At 39.9% G+C, this 17997-nt stretch overlaps 1 protein-coding gene across 1 annotated transcript in view; it reads left to right on the top strand.

Annotated features, from left to right (window-relative positions):
• The window catches only part of LOC133250035 (serotransferrin-like), an 85860-nt gene that overhangs the window by 51212 nt on the left and 16651 nt on the right, over positions 1-17997 (top strand). The window contains 2 exon segments of the mRNA XM_061421207.1: positions 217-299; positions 14843-14979. Of these exon segments, the coding sequence (XP_061277191.1) occupies positions 217-299; positions 14843-14979 (220 nt within the window).

Below are 17997 nucleotides of genomic sequence, written 5' to 3'. Positions count from 1 at the left end.
CTTAGAACATTTGTCAGAGTTGTAATTTTACATTTTCCACAGCCTTCTGTGGTTTATAGAGGATGCTCTGTGAACATTTGATTCATTAATCAATTGCATTGACATTTTTGATTAATTAATTCGGTACCATTCACATACCTGAGATATGTTGTGAAAAATTTATGTTGTGAATGTGAATCAGTACCAAAACATTAATATTACTGCTGCTGTCCTTAGGGCACTAACCTGACCTTGATTGACCTCCCTGGACATGAGAGCCTGAGACTTCAGTTCTTGGAGCGATTTAAGGCTTCAGCCAGGTATGTTGGAAGTGGGATGGGCTTGTCTGAAATCTGTGTCTCAAGGCCAGCCATGTAGTTTGCCCTTGTGGTATGCTGGAGGCAGCAGCCTGGTGTCCTGGAGTGCGAAGAGCATGCACCCTGGGGTCAGCATTTCTGGGCTGCAAGCCTGCCTTCACTTGGATTATATTAATGTTTGAAAGTATTTCTCAGGAGGTTCAGAAAGTATTTACCCCTTTTATCGTGTCAGTAAATTTTTCATTTACTCTGAGGACAAATTTAATAATGTGTAGAACTATTAAAATCTGAAAAAGAATTTAAAAGCTAGATGGAATCCTAGAAGATATTAAAATCCAACATTATATATTTCTATCCTTAAATTACCTAAAATCGATGGTTGAAAAGTATGGAAGAATATTTTCATATTTCTTTTAGTATTGTCCTAGTGTTACTGTCTCTTATTTCCTAAATTTCTTTTGTTTCAGTTTAAATGCTTTGTTCTTAATTAGTCTCCAACACTGATAGAAACTTGAAGAAAATCAGAATACTACATTTCATTGATTTTTAAAATCTATGACATTGGAATGCCACTAACAGTTGATGGTATCATAGTTCAGTTGGCAGTATTTTCTTTCTTAGTCAAACCTGAAATAATGTCTTTTAATTGATGGAAGCTTTGTTTTGATGGAATAAGTGAAAATTTCCTTATTTTTGAAAATGTCATATATTTTGTTGTTGCTTCCTTGCCCACAAGGTGGTGATGATGAGCAGTCTGTCAAAATTGAGATTGTTACTTGATTTTTTTTTTTTAAACCTATTTTTTAGAGAATTTCAGGTTCACAGCAAAATTGAGCAGAAGGTACGGAGATTTCCCATATAACCCAACCCCTACACCTAGCATCCTTCGCCTATTATCAGCATCCTTCACCTAGTGAAATTACAAATGTTCACCCATTTGTTACAAATGATGTACCTACATTGACATATCAAAACCACACCGTCTGTATTTTACATTAGGGTTCACTGTTGGTGTTATACGTTCTAGGAGTTTGAACAAATGTAGAGTGATACGTATTCTCCATTATAGTATCAGAGAGTAGTGTCACTGCCCTGGAAATCCTCTGTCCTCTGCCAGTTCATCCCTGTCTCCCCTAACCCCTGACAACCACTCATCTTTTTACTGTTTCCATAGTTTTGCTTTCTTTAGAATTTCAAATAGTTGGAAACATACAGTATGTTGCCTTTTCATGTTGGCTTCTTTCACTTAGTAAAATGTGATCAGGTCTCTTCCATGTCTTTTCACTGTTTGATAGCTTATTTCTTTGTGGTGCAGAATAACATGTATTGTCTGGGTTTACCAGTTTATTCATTCATCTATTGAAGGGCACTGTGGTTGTTTCCAAGCTTTGACAGTGAATAAAGCTGATTTTGTGTGAATATACATTTCTGGGTAAATATCAAGGAGCACAATTGCAGAATCATATAGTAAGAATATGTTTAGTTTTGTGAGAAATTCCCACACTGTCTTCCAAAGTGGCCGTGCCATTTTGCATTCCCACCAGTGATGAATGAGTGTTCCAGCTGATGTGCATCCTCACCAGGGTTTAGTGGTGTCAGTGTTCTGGATTTTGACTATTCTAAATGGGTATATCAGTCAGTTCAGTTCTGTTCAGTCACTCAGTCGTGTCCGACTCTTTGCAACCCCATGAATTGCAGCACGCCAGGCCTCCCTGTCCATCACAAACTCCCGGAGTTCAGTTGTACCTAATTGTTGTTTTAATTTGTATTTCCCTAATGACATAGGATCGGAGAAGGCAATGGCACCCCACTCCAGTACTCTTGCCTGGAAAATCCCATGGACGGAGGAGCCTGGTAGGCTGCAGACCATGGGGTCGAGAAGAGTCGGACACGACTGAGCGACTTCACTTTCACTTTTCATTTTCATGCACCGGAGAAGGAAATGGCAACCCACTCCAGTGTTATTGCCTGGAGAATCCCAGGGACGGGGGAGCCTGGTGGGCTGCCGTCCGTGGGGTCGCATAGAGTCCGACATGACTGAAGTGACTTAGCAGCAGCAATGACATAGGATATGGAGCATCTTTTCGTATACTGATTTGCTGTTTACAAATAAATTTGCTGTTTTAAATCTTGTTTGGTGAGGTGTCTGTAAAGATCTTTGACCCACTTTTTAAATTGGGTTGTTTGTTTTCTTACTGTTGAGTTCCAGAAATTCTGATCATCTAATGCTTTTTACACTGGTGTTTCAACACTGGTTTTCTCCAGTGTGGAGTTTTATAGTTTTGGTTTACATTTAAGTATGTGATCCATTTTAAGCTGTTGCTACTGCTACTGCTAAGTCGCTTCAGTCGTGTCCGACTCTGTGCGACCCCATAGACGGCAGCCCATCAGGCTCCCCGGTCCCTGGGATTCTCCAGGCAAGAACACTGGAGTGGGTTGACGTTTCCTTCTCCAATGCATGAAAGTGAAAAGTCAAAGTGAAGTCATTCAGTCGTGTCCGACTCTTAGCGACCCCATGGACTGCAGCCTTCCAGGCTCCTCCATCCATGGGATTTTCCAGGCAAGAGTACTGGAGTTGGGTGCCATTGCCTTCTCTGCCATTTCAAGCTAATTTTTGTGAAAAGTATAAGTTCTGTATCTAAATTCATTTTGTGTGTGTGAGTAGCTGTCTCTTCCAGCACTATGTGTTGAAAACACTATCTTTTCTTCATTTGTTGCCTTTGTTCCTCTGTCAAAGATCACTTGACTGTATAGATGAGGGTCTCTTTCTGGACTCTGTTCTGTCCTGTTGATCTATTCTCTCATCAGTACCATGCTGTCTTCATTACTATGGTTTCACAGTACGTTGGTAATGTCAGCTCTCCAACTTTGTTCTTCTTCAGGATTCTCTTGGCTATTCTGGATCTTTTGCCTCTCCATATAAACTTTAGAATCATTTTGTTAGTATCCACAAGCTTAGTTGCTGAGATTTTGATTGGGGTTGCATTGAATCTATAAATCAAGTTGGGGAGAACTGACCTCTTGACACTATTTAGCTTCCCTATCCATTTTCTTAGTTCTACTTCAGTTTTGTGGATCAGAGTTTTATAGTTCTCATGTAGATCTCGTGTGTATTTGTATCTCTTTCATGTTGTAGGATGCTAACGTAAGTGATATTGTGTTTTTAGTATTAAATTTCATTTGTTCATTCCTGATATTTGGGTAAGCAATTCACTTGTGTATCAACCTTGTATTCTGCAATTCTGCTATAATTGTGTGTATTAGTTCCTAAGCTTTTTGGTTGATCATTTTCAGATCTTCTACATAGACAGCCAGTTCATGTGAGAACACAGACATTTTATTTCTTCCTTTCTCATATACCTTTTCTTGTCCTAATGAATTAGCTTGAAATTTTAGTATGATGCTGCAAAACCAATGGTGAGATTGGGACATCTTTGCTGTGTTCCTAGTGTTAGCAGGAAATCTTCAATTTTTTCTACCATTAAATATATTAGCTCTATGATTTTTGTAGATATTCTTTATCATGTTGGGGAACTTCCCTTCTAAGTTTACTAGGAGTTTTTATATCATGAATGTTTGTTAAATTTTGTCAAATGCTTTTTTGGATCTGTTGATATGATCATGTGAGTTTTCTCTTTTAGTTTATTGATGGGATTATGTGAATTGATTTTTGAATGTTGAATCAGCCTTGCATACCACTTGGTTGTTTTGATACTGTGATTTATAATGAGAAGTATGTATTTGATCTTTGTCCCTATTTCTGGAGCAGAGCTCCTAAAATCCTTGGAATTTCCTAAGTGATGAGAATGATAAAGTTGTCTTTTGTTATGTTATTGAGGTGAGTTTTGGATGGGGGCTGGGTGCCAAGAAAACCAACCATGTGAGTGAGAACTTTTCATTCCCATCCAGGGCAGGGAGAGGAGAGAGACGAGGTTGAATTGTGGTCAGTTGTTCAGTCAGTCATGCCTGTATTTATTATGCCCTCTGTAAAACCACCAAAGGATGAGATTTGTAGGGCTTCCGTGTTGGGGAATCAGAATGCTTCCACGTGCCACCCTGCAAGGCCCAAACTCCATGGGGATAGAAGCTCCTTTGTTCAGGAACTTGCTATATGTGTCTCTTCATCTGGCTGTTGATTGATATCCTTTAATAATTTTGCAATTAACTGGTAATTTAGTGAGTAAATGAGCTTCCTGAGTTCTGTGAGCTGCTGCTGCTGCGTTGCTTCAGTCGTGTCTGACTCTGTGTGACCACATAGACAGCAGCCCACCAGGCTCCTCTGTCCCTGAGGTTCTCCAGGCAAGAACACTGGAGTGGGTTGCCATTTCCTTCTCCAATGCATGCATGCATGCAGAGTCCTTTCAGTTGTGTCCGACTCTGGGTGACCCGATGGACAGCAGCCCACCGGGCTCCTCTGTCCACGGGATTCTCTAGGCAAGAATACTGGAGTGGGTTGCCATTTCCTTCTCCGTCTGTGAGCTGCTCTAACAAATTAATTGAATCTAAGAAGGGGGTCATGGGAACCTCTGATTTATAGCCAGTTAGTCAGAAGTACAGGTTAACAACATTGACTTTTGACTGGCTTTTTAGGTCCTTTCTACCAAACTAACCAAACCAAAGGAAGGAATTGTGAGACCTTCCAATCTGTAGCCCGTTACTCAGAAGCACAGGTAGAAACCTGGACTTGTGATTGGCATCTGTAGTGGAGTCAGTCTTGTGGCACTGAGCCCTTAGCCTGTGGAACCTGATGCTATCTCCAGGTATCAGAATTGAGTTGAGTTGTAGGACACCCAGCTGGTGTCAAGAGAATTGCTTGGTGGTAGGGGAAATCTTCATCCACCACATTGATATTGGGTCCAAAACCCATTTATCATGGTGTATAATTCTTATAAATTGTTGGACTTGATTTGCCAGTATTTTCTTGAGGATTTTTACATATATGTTCATGAAATATGGGCTTCCCTCATAGCTCAGTTCGTAAAGAATCCGCCTACAATGCAGGAGACCGTGATTCGATTGCTGGGTCGGGAAGATCTGCTGGAGAAGGGATAGGCTACCCCCTCCAGTATTCTTGGACTTCCCTTGTGGCTCAGCTGATAAAGAATCCACCTGCAATGTGGGAGACCTGGGTTCAATCCCTGGGTTGGAAAGGTCCCCTGGAGAAGGAAAAGGCTACCCACTCCAGTATTCTGGCCTGGAGAATCATGGACTGTATAGTCCATGGGGTTGCAAAGAGTTGGACATGACTGAGCAACTCTCACTTTCACTTTCATGAAAGATATTTGTGTATAGTTTTCTCGTAATGTCTTGGTTTGTATTTTAAAGTAATTCTGACCCCATAGAATAAACAAGAAAATATTCCTTGTTTCTATTTTCTGAAAGAAATTGTAAAGAATTTGTATGTTTTCTTCCTTAATTTTTTAAATTGAATATATTTGACACAATAACATTGTATAAATGTCCTTAAATATTTGGTAGAATTCACTAGTGATCCCGCTTGTGCCTAGTGCTTTCTGTTTTGGAAGGTTTTTAATTTTTGATTCAGTTTCTTTAATAGATACAGGGCTATTCAGATTGTCTGTTTCTTATATGAGTTTTGGCAGATTGTATCTTTCAAGGCATTGGACCATTTCACCTAGCTTATCAAATTTGTAGGCATAGAGTTATTTATAATATTCCTTGATTATTCTTTTCACGTCCATTTTGTGTCCTCTCTTTTTCTTAGTTAGACTGGCTCAGATCAGATCAGATTATTTGCTCAGTCGTGTCCAACTCTTTGCGACCCCATGAATCGCAGCACGCCAGGCCTCCCTGTCCATCACCAACTCCTGGAGTTCACTCAGACTCACGTCCATCGAGTCAGTGATGCCATCCAGCCATCTCATCCTCTGTCGTCGCCTTCTCCTCCTGCCCCCAACCCCTCCCAGCATCAGAGTCTTTTCCAATGAGTCAACTGTTCTCATGAGGTGGCCAAAGTAGTGGAGTTTCAGCTTTAGCATCATTCCTTCCAAAGAAATCCCAGGGCTGATCTCCTTCAGAATGGACTGGTTGGATCTCCTTGCAGTCCAAGGGACTCTCAAGAGTCTTCTCCAACACCACAGTTCAAAAGCATCAATTCTTCGGTGCTCAGCCTTCTTCACAGTCCAACTCTCACATCCATACATGACCACAGGAAAAACCATAGCCTTGACTAGACGAACCTTTGTTGGCAAAGTAATGTCTCTGCTTTTGAATATGCTATCTAGGTTGGTCATAACTTTCCTTCCAAGGAGTAAGTGTCTTTTAATTTCATGGCTGCAGTAACCATCTGCAGTGATTTTGGAGCCCAGAAAAATAAAGTCTGACACTGTTTCCCCATCTATTTCCCATGAAGTGATGGGACCAGACGCCATGATCTTCGTTTTCTGAATGTTGAGCTTTAAGCCAACTTTTTCACTCTCCACTTTCACTTTCATCAAGAGGCTTTTTAGTTCCTCTTCACTCTACAAGTTTATAAATTTTATTGATCTTTTCAAGGACCAGCTTTTGGTTTTGTTGACGTTCTCCATTTATGTCCTATTTTCAATTTCATTGATTTCTGCTCTTTTATTCTTTTTTCTATTTACTTTAAATTGCTCTACTTTTTCTAGCTTCCTAAGATGGAAGCTTAGATTATTGATTTTAGGTCTTTCTTCTCTTCTAATAAATGCATTCAGTGTTATCAACATCACAGGGTATACAATTGTAGGTTTGGGGATTTTTCTTTTAACACTTAAATATTTCTCTTCACTTCCTTCTTGCTTGCATGGTATCTGAGAAATTGGATATAATTCTTATATTGCTCACCTATACATAATGTCTTTTCCCTTCTGGCTTATTTTGAGATTTTTTTCCTTTATCTTTCATTTTCTGTAGTTTAAAAATGACACGGCTAGCTATAGTCCTTTGATATTAATCCTGCTTGGTGTTTCCGGAGCTTCCTGTGGTTTCTGTCGATCTGTGGTTTGGTGTCTGACATTAATTTGGGGAAGTTTTCAGCCAATATTGTTTTATATATTTCTTCTTTTTTCTCTTTCCTCTCTTTCTGAAATTGCCTGTACATATATGTTACACTTTTTGTAGTTCTCCCACAGTTCTCAGGTATTCTCTTCTGGTTTTTTAAGTCTTTGTCGTCTTTGCTTTTCAGTTTTGGAGGCTTCTATTGAGATATCTGAAGCTAGAGGTTCTTTCCTGCAGTTGTATGCAGTCTACTAACAGTTTCATCAGAGGTGTTCTTCATTTGTTAGTTTACTTTTGATCTGTATCATTTCTGTTTTTATATATAATTTTATTTTTTTACGGCTGTGCTGGGTCTTTATTGCTGCACAGGTTTTTCGCTAGTTGCGGCGAGCAGGGCTCCTCTCTAGCTGTGGTGCACGGGCCTTTGGTGGTTTCTCTTGTTGCAGAGCACAGGCTCTAGGCACATGGGCTTCAGTAGTTACGTCCTGTGGGCTCAGTAGTTGTGGCATGTGGGCTCTATAGGTGCAGCTCCCCTATTCTGCACAGGCTTGGTAGTTGTTTTGGGCCAGCTCAATTGCTCTGCTGCATATGGGATCTTCCCAGACTAGGGTTTGAACCCATGACTCCTGCATGGCAGGTGGATTCTTTACCACTGAGCCACTAGGGACGCTGTGTAGCATTTCTTTTTAGTTATTTTTTTGAATTTCATCTCTCTCCTTACGTTTCCCATCTGTTTTTGCATGTTGTCTTCTTTATCTTCTAGAACACTTAGCACCACAGTCACAATTATTTTAAATTCCTGGTCTGACAATTCCAACGTGTCTTCCATATCTGAGTCAAGTTCTGTTGCTTGCCCCTTCTCTTCAAACTTTTTTACTTTTTAGTGTGTCATGTAATTTTTCTTGATAGACATGCAGTAAACTGGGTAAGAACGCCATTAGTAACGTAGTGAGGTGTGAGAGTAAAGAAAGCGTCCTTTGACTAGATCTTAGTCTTAATGGGCCTGTATCTGGACTGTGAGCTTTACACTTGATTCTCAATTGATTCCCATTGCCCCCTTAAATCAGAGAAGGCAATGGCAGCCCAGTCCAGTACTCTTGCCTAGAAAATCCCGTGGATGGAGGAGCCTGGCTTGCTGCAGTCCATGGGGTCGCTAGAGTCGGACACGACTGAGCGACTTCACTTTCACTTTTCACCTTCATGCATTGGAGAAGGAAATGGCAACCCACTCCAGTGTTCCTGCCTGGAGAATCCCAGGGACGGCGGAGCCTGATGGGCTGCTGTCTATGGGGACATGACTGAAGCGACTTAGCAGCAGCCCCCTTAAATGGGATAGGATTGGTAGTGTAGGCGGGAGATGGGTATTTTTCTTCTCCCACTTGGAATGCTAGAGCTATGTGGAGTTGGATATTTCCCTTTCTGCAGGTCAGTTAGGCTCTTATAAAATCCCAGCAAATTAGGCTCTTGTTAAATAGTTTCTCCTGAGAGTAGACTTCATTTGTAATTGTTGTTTAGTCGTCTTATCCAACTCTCTGTGACCCCATGGATTGTAGCCCACCAAGCTCCTCTGTCCATGGGATTTCCCAGGCGGGAATACTGGAGTGCATTGCCATTTCCTTCTCCAAGACCTTATCAAGGTCTGGCATATTTCAAAATGATTTATTTTCCCTTCCCCCTGCCAGAAGCATGAGGGGATTTTTCTCTACTATATACCACAAGAACCTAGTCAAGCTTCTGGAGGTAAAATTTACAAAAGTGTGGGTCTCCCTGGGGTTTTATAACTCTGACTTGTTCATGCTGACCTTCTAGCAATTCATCAGTTACGGATCAGGTTTTCACACTAGGTGCCACAGAGATTTGTGCTCATGAGTTTATACTCCAGTAAGTTGTACTTTTCCGTGTATATATGTTGTTTTCTCCAGTTTGAGGGGCAGTGCTTTGCCCTGTAACCTCACTTCTCTGATGAACTTAAGTGCTGCGGATTTTCCAGTCTGGTTAGCTCTTTACTTCTTAGAATGCAGTGGTGACTTTCAGCTTCTTTCATCCCAGACTGGAAACTGGAAGGTGTGTGATACATTTTTTTTTATTCCTCAAACAATTGATACAAATCTAGAACTGGTAAATTTTACTGTAATTGGGTTTTAATTTCTAATTAAAAATTCTTTTCTCACTTTCAGCTACAAATTTTTTACATTTCACAGTGTAATTATAATTACTCTTTGATCCAAGTATTTTGGGTTACTAAAACATTCAAAGTATGAAGATACAAATGAGCTCAAATCATAATCACAATAAATACAAATTCAAAAGATACTGCAATGAACCCTTGAACAAAATGGGTTTTAATTATGTGCATCTGCTTATAGGAGGAATTTTTTCACTTAATATGTACCACCCAATCTGTGGTTGCTTTGAATCAACCAGTGTCAAACCTCAGATATGGAGGGCCAGCTGAAGTTATACACAGATTTTTGATTAGAAGGTCAGGCTCCTAAACCCCATGCTGTTCAAGGATAGGTATCATATATTGATCTGTGATTTCTTGTTTTTTAATTGTACCTTCTGAGTTTTTAATCATACCTGATGATCAGGTTTCCCTAATCATCTCATTTTTCTCCCTCAACTGATTTGAAACTATGTTGTTATTTTTCATTGTTATCCTCTATACTTCTTTTTTTAAACACTGACCGCTTAACAAAAGTTAAAAATCAGTAATACTAGTTTCTTTAACTGAATCTTAAAATACCTTACTTTGATCTTCCTTGCATCTTCCATTTTAATTTTCTTTCCTTTTTTTTTTAGCCCCCAACAGTGATTTTTTTTCTCCTCCATTCAGTGACTGCCTAGAATTACTAGGATGTTTATGGATTTTTTTTTAGTCCATTGCATTTTGCCTCTTACCTTTCCTTTTGATTCAATTTTCTTTCACATATTTCTTTTAGATATGTTTGCAGAATGGTGAACAAGAGATAAAATTTCTCATTTTTGTTCATTTGAAACTTTTTTCATTGGCCTTCATTTTTGAATAATTTTCTTAGCTCTGTTTTCACACTGAAGACATTACTCCTGACTTCAAGTATCTATCGTTGTAGATTAGAAAGCACTGCTCAATCTACTTGTCATTTCATAATATAGAATCTTATTTTTATCCTGTGTTGAGAGGTAGATTATTCTTCTGTTCAGGGATGATTTAGCTTTATTGAGGTAGGAATTCAAGTGTACTATTTCAGTTGAAATATTTGCATCTTCAGTTCTGGAAAATTCTCAGCAGTATCTTTTCAGGTAGTTCTGTTTCTACTCAGTTTCTTCTAGAACTCTCATTAATATCATTAAGCCACATCTTTTCTGCTCTTCTTATCTCTTCTCTGTCATACTTTCCAGGTCTTTTCACCTTGCATATAGTAAGATATTTTTACCTTTATTTTGTAGTTTACTATATCCTTTTTAGCTGTAGAAGTCTCTGCTTATCTGTTCCATTGCTGCTGCTGCTGCTGCTAAGTCGCTTCAGTCGTATCCGACTCTGTGTGACCCCATAGACGGCAGCCGACCAGGCTCCCCTGTCCCTGGGATTCTCCAGGCAAGAACACTGGAGTGGGTTGCCATTTCCTTCTCCAGTGCATGAAAGGGAAAAGTGAAAGTAAAGTCGCTCAGTCGTGTCCGACTCTAGCGACCCCATGGACTGCAGCAAGCCAGGCTTACCTGTCCATCACCAACTCCTGGAGCTTGTTCAAACTCATGTCCATTGAGTCGGTGATGCCCATCCAACCCTCTCTTCCTCTGTCATCCCCTTCTCCTCATGCCTTCAATCTTCCCCAGCATCAGGGTCTTTTCCAAGGAGTCCGTTCTTTGCATCAGGTGGCCAGAGTATTGGAGTTTCAGGTTTAGCATCAGTCCTTCCAGTGAGTATTCGGGACTGATTTCTTTAGGATTGACTGATCTGATCTCCTTATAGTCCAAGGGCCTCTCAAGAGTCTTCAACACCACAGTTCAAAAGCATCAGTTCTTCAGTGCTCAGCTTTCTTTATGATCCAACTCTCACATCCATACATGGCTACTGGAAAAATCATGGCTTTGACTAGTCGGACCTTTGTTGGCAAAGTAATGTCTCTGCTTTTTAATATGCTGTCTAGGTTGGTCATAGCTTTTCTTCCAAGGAGCAAGTGTTTTTTAATTTCATGGCTGCAGTCACCATCTGCAGTGATTTTGGAGCCCCCCAAAATAAAGTCTGTTACGGTTTCCATTCTTTCCCCATTTATTTGCCATGAAGTGATGGGACTGGATACCATGATCTTTGTTTTTTGAATGTTGAGTTTTAAGCCAGCTTTTTCACTCTCCTGTTTCACTTTCATCAAGAGGCTCTTTAGTTCTTCACTTTCTGCCGTAAGGGTGGTGTCATCTGCCTATCTGAGGTTATTCATATTATTCTTGGCAATCTTGATTTTAGCTTGTGCTTCATCCAGCCTGGCATTTCATATGATGTATTCTGCATATAACATATATAAACAGGGTGACAATATACAGCCTTGACATACTCCTTTTCCAGTTTGGAACCAGTCTCTTGTTCCGTGTCCAGTTCTAACTGTTGTTTCCTGACCTGCATACAGATTTCTCAAGAGGCAGGTTAGGTGGTCTGGTATTCCCATCTCTTTAAGAATTTTCCACAATTTGTTGTGGTCGACACAGTCAAAGGCTTTGCCATTAAGCCACTTAATCTTTTCTATTAAGTTGTTATTTTGTTCTTTGCTTCTAAAAACCTATCTTTTAAAATTAGTCTAGTATTTTTTTTAGTGCTATGTTTATTCTTTTCTTATGGTATCTAGTATTCTATTAACTAGTTTAAAATATTTACTACTTATTATTGTCTTTTAGATCCAGAACCCCTGTTCAAGGGGATGAGATTTTGTTGTTGATATTGTGGTTGCTGGGTTAGTTTTGTTCTTTTTTTTTTTTGCTTTAGGTTATAAAAGCCTCTCTCCAGAAAGGATTCATATTTCCTTCTATTGGGGGCCATGGGGGTTCATTGAGGCTGGCACAGTCTTCCTGCCTCAGGATCTTACACTGTGAGAAAATGTAAATTCATACTGTGTTTCTGCGTGTGGCACAAGAGGCCTAGTGATTCAGTTCTTGGATTATTTTCCCACACCACCCTCTGTTAGACTGCTTTTAAGTTCTAGGCTTTACACAGAGCATTCATGTGTTGGTCATTGCACATCTCCTAGGCATTCAAATACTTGTCCCTAAAGTCTGTTGTCTGCTCTTTTCCTGGGTTGCTTTGCTTTAGCTCTGATGCCTCTTTATTTCTGGCAAATGAGGATTCTCATGTTGCTGCCTTAGGTTAGGCCCTGCCTGATCACTCTGTTTCTAGTTTGATTATCCTCTTAGTTTTATCTTTCATTTAGGCACCAATATTCTTTGTAAGAGGCAGTAAAGAATCCACCTGCCAAAGTGGGAGACACAGGTTCAATCCCTAGGTCGGGAAGATACCATGGGAAGGAAATGGCAACCCACTCAAGTATTCTTGTCAGGTAAATCCATGGACAGAAGAACATGAGGGGCTACAATCCATGGGGTCACCAAAGAGTTGGACATGACTTAACAACTAAACAACAACATTCTTTGTAAGACAGAAAAACATAAACTCTGTAGGTCAGTATGTCACATCCCTCTTCTCTCTGACCTGACTTTCCTTCATTTCCCCACCTGTCTGCATATTAGCTTACATTGAGTTCTCCAGAGCATTTGTGCCTTGCACAAACTACTTTCTAGACAACCTGTGCCACAGTGATACTTTGTCTGGCTAAAATTCACTCAACTATTACACTCTCCTTTAAGTCTAGTTTTATGTAAATGATTTTCTTCTCTGTTTCCTAGCAGATACAATGTCTGTCCTAGTGTCTTACCACATGATTTTGTATATGACAATTGCCTGGACTTGAGAGGATGCATCATTTCCTATTGTCTTTTTAGATATAGTCATTGATTCATTTTTGTTATTCAGTCGCTGAGTCAGGTCCAACTTTGCAACCCCATGGACTACAGCATGCCAGGCTCCTCTGTCGTTCACTGTCTCCTGGAGTTTGCTCATATTCATGTCCACTGAGTCATTGATGCTATCTAACCATCTCATCCTCTGCCACCCCTTCTCCTTTTGCCTTCAATCTTTCCCAGCATCAGGGTCTTTTCCAGTAAGTCGTCTCTTTGCATCAGGTAGCCAGAGTCTTGGAACTTTAGCTTTGGCATCTGTCCTTCCAAAGAATATTCAGATTTGATTTCCTTTAGGATTGACTGGTTTGATCTTGTAGTCCAAGGGACTCTCAAGAGTCTTCTCCAGCACCACAATTTGAAAGCATCGATTTTTCAGCACTCAGCATTCTTTATGGTCCAACTCTGTACATGACTACTGGAAAAACCATAGCTTTAATTACATGGACCTTTGTCAGTAAAATGATGTTTCTACTTTTTAATACACAGTCTAGGTTTCTCATAGCTTTTCTTCAAAGTAACAAGTACCTTTTAATTTCATGGCTGCTGTTACCATCTGCAGTGATTTTGGAACCCAAGAAAATAGAATCTGTCACTGCTTCCACTTTTTTCCCCTTCTGTTTGCCATGAAGTGATGGGACCAGATGCCATGATCATTTTTTGAATGTTGAGTTTTAAGCCAGCTTTTTCATGCTCCTCTTTCACCCTTATCATGAGGCTCTTCAGTTCCTCTTCACTTTCTGCCGTTAGAATAGTGTCATCTGTGTATCTGAGGTTGTTGATATTTTTCCTGGCAATCTTGATTCCAGCTTGTGTTCATTCAGTCAGTCATTTCTGCATATAAATTAAACAAGCAGGGTGACAATATACAGCCTTGATGTACTGCTTTCCAATTTTGAACCAATCCATTTTTCTATGTCCTGTTCTAACTGTTGCTTCTTGACCTACATACAGGTTTTACATGAGGCAGGTAAGGTGGTCTGGTATTCCCATCTCTTTCAGAATTTTCCACAGTTTGTTGTGATCCACACAGTCAAAGGCTTCAACGTAGTCAGTAAAGCAGAAGTAGATGTTTTTCTGGAACTCCCTTGCTTTCTCTATGATCCAGTGAATGTTGACAGTTTGCTGTCTGGTTCCTTTACCTTTTCTAAACCCAGCTTGTACATCTGGAAATTCTCAGTTCATGTACTGCTGAAGCCTAGCTTGAAGGATTTTGAGCTTGTGAAATTAATGCAGTTGTATGGTAGTTGGAACACTCTTTGGCATTGTCCTTCTTTGGGATTGAAATGAAAGCTGATTTTTCTAGTTCTGTGGCTGCTGTAGAGTTTTCCAAATTTGCTGACATATTGAATGTAGCACTTTAACAGGATCATCTTCTAGGATTTTAAATATCGATACGTGGTAGCACTGACTAGTCCTTTGTTAAATACATATGTTTTATGATTACTTGTGCACACACTTGTATGTGAGCTTATTTTGTGTTATTCATTAGGATTGAATTGAACAAAATTAAGGATATCGTTTTTTCAACATAGTGCTGCACTATTGCATGCTCACATGCCAGTTTTTCTCTTTTTCCCCTCCAGGGCTATTGTGTTTGTTGTGGATAGTGCAGCCTTCCAGCGAGAGGTGAAAGACGTGGCTGAGTTTCTTTATCAAGTCCTCCTTGATAGTATAGGTCTGAAGAACACACCGTCATTCTTAATCGCTTGTAATAAGCAAGGTACTGTCATGTTTTCTGGCAATAATAGTTGAGATTTTTTTCTGGGATTCCTACTGTGAATTAATAGTTATCTACAGTTGTTATTACTGAGGATGAGAGACAATTGCTAATAAACTATAAATTCAGGATTTTAAATCTTAAAATTTACTTATACTCCAACATTTTCTTTAGTCTCCTTTACCAGGCTATTCTAAAGAATGACAAAGGAATAATTATTACCATTCATTTATACAGTGTTTTCTTTTTTTTAATCATAAATAATTTTAATTTATCAAGTTCATCAGATCAGCAGTATGTCTTATCAGATACACAATCGAGGAAGGACAGGGTAGAGTCTCTCCTTTTAAATAAGTTTGCCATGTAGCACATTTCGTCAAGGAGAGTTTGCAGAAGTGTTTTTCTTTAGCTTCATAAGAATGAAAAACTATTTAGTCTCAGCCAATAAAACTAGGCTTTAGTTTCATTACTTTTAAAACCAGATTAGAAGTGATGTCAGCATCATGAGGTATGAGACACCCTCTTTGCCTCTCCCCTTCATTCTACAACTTGTAAAACATTGATAACTCAACAAAGTTATCTTCCTCTGCCTAGCACACTAGGACCGGAGAGATCCAGAAGTCTACTTCTGAAGGTGGATGGACTGGAATACATAAAGGAGGTAGAACTCAGGGAACAGTGAAGCACGTGCCGGCAGTCTTGGCTCTTGGCCACAGTGGCTGAGCCGGAAGCCCTAGAGATCCCTGTAGCAACAGGGAAGACAGCACACATGACTCCAGCCTCCTGGCTGCAGTGGCTCCTTTGACCACAGGGAACCTAGTAGCAGCAGTGATGGTGGGTCCTGTGACCATAATCCCCTGGGTCACAGCAGTGGTAGGTTGTAAACCTGACAACCCTAGATGTGGAGAAGGTGCCCATGACCCTGCCTCCTCCACCTTCGCCAACCCCTCCCTGTAGCAGCAGTGGCCATCCAGGCCACCCTGGAGCACAAGCAGTGACAGTGATGGTACAATCAGGCAGAGGTAGTAGAGGGTGGAAAGTGTCAATTCTCAAATATAGCCAGAGGCAGCTCAGGTATGAAAAGGGAAAAACTTGTGTTATAGCAAGAAAAATAAAAGAAAAGCCTCTAATTTCCAACTTAAAGGTGATAAAAACAAAAACCCTTTACCTACATAAGAAAGGTGTTTGCTACTTTAAATGCACTGGCAGAGGAATAACTTGTCAAGTACCATGTGAAACCATGTACACAGTGTCACAAAAAGTTATGAAAGTTCTTCAGAAACCAAACTTAAGTCATGGAAGATTGCACTCTTAACTGATAGAGAATTCAAAATAGTTGTTATGAAAAAACTTACCAAGCTACAAGAAAACTCAGGAAGGCAGTTCAGTGAGCTTAGAAATACAATTAATGAAAAGATGAAATACTTTGACAAAGATATTAAAAGTCTAAAAAAAAACCACACAGAAGTTCTGGAGCTGACTGTGTCGATAAATGAGATGAAGATGCATTAGTAAGCACTGGAAACTAGAGCAGACCTATGGAAGTGTGAATTAGTGAGCTTGAAGATAGATCTAGAATCTTACGTTAATTCTCCTACTTCATTATCCTTCATAAGAATAATGGTTATCCCAGAGGAAGAAGAGAGAATGGAGCAGAGAGTTTACTTAAAGAAATAATAGAATTTCACAAACCTGGGGAAGGAACTGTATATACAAGTCCATAAAGTTAATACAACACTTAATATCTCAATGGTAAAAGACCTTCTCGAGGGCACATTGTGTTAAAATTGTCAAAATTCAATGATAAAGAATTTTAAAGGCATCCAGGGAAAAAAACAGTAACCTACAAAGGAACCCCTATTAGGCCATCAGATTTTTCAGCAGAAACTCTATAGGCAGGAGAGAATGGAATGACCTATGCAAAATATTAAAAGATAAAAACTGCTGAAAATCCTTGTAGCAAAGTTGCCCTTCAGATATAAAGGAGAAATAAAGCTTTTCTGAGACAAAAGCTGAAGTAGTTCATTACCACTAGGCTTGTCTTACAAGAAATACTGGAAGGAGCTTTTCTACCTGAAATGAAGAGGCAAACGTAAATAAAACTTAAGAGTAAGATGATAGGTAGGTAGATTCAGAAAACTGCAACTTTACATCAGAATAGGCTGCTAAACAATTATTGCATAAAGATTAATGGAGAAAAAGCAGTAAAAATACCCACAGCTACTGGAATTTGGTAATGAACTCACAGTATAAAAAGAGATAATTTGAGATGACAAAATATAAAAGGGGAAGAGAAAAGGAACTCATAAATGGCAAATGAATATTAGATACTATCAACAGAAAAAGGACTAAGTTATCTATGAGATGTTTTATACAAATCTAATGGTAACCACAAAATATAAGTCTGCTGCTGCGGCTGCTAAGTCGCTTCAGTCGTGTCCAATTCTGTGTGACCCCAGAGATGGCAGCCCACCAGGCTCCCCCGTCCCTGGGATTCTCCAGGCAAGAACACTGGAGTGGGTTGCCATTTCCTTCTCCAATGCATGAAAGTGAAAAGTGAAAGTGAAGTTGCCCGGTTGTGTCCAACTCTTCACAACCCCAGGGACTGCAGCCTAAGGGGCTCCTCTGTCCATGGGATTTTCCAGGCAAGAGTATAATAGAGGAGGAAGCTAAGAAAAACATGATAGTAAACCATCAACTAAGATATCAGGCAGGAACAGTGGAGATATAGAACAACCAAAAAACTAAAGATAAAATGGCAGTACTAAGTCCTCATTTACCGGTGAAAAAGTGAAAGTGTTAGGTCACTCATTCATGTCCCAACTTGTTGCGACCCCATGGACTGTAGCCTGCCAGACTCAGTCTATGGAACTCTCCGGGCGAGAGTACTGGAATGGATTGCCATTTCCTCCTCCAGGGTATCTTCCTGACCCAGAGATGAACTTGGGTTTCCTCCATTGCAGGTGAACTCTTTACCTACTGAGCCACCAGGGGAGCCCCATTCATCAGTAATCATACTAA

The sequence above is a fragment of the Bos javanicus genome, chromosome 1 (assembly GCF_032452875.1).
Source record: "Bos javanicus breed banteng chromosome 1, ARS-OSU_banteng_1.0, whole genome shotgun sequence".
Lineage (NCBI taxonomy): Eukaryota > Metazoa > Chordata > Mammalia > Artiodactyla > Bovidae > Bos > Bos javanicus.
This window is presented reverse-complemented; position numbering and strand designations above follow the sequence as displayed.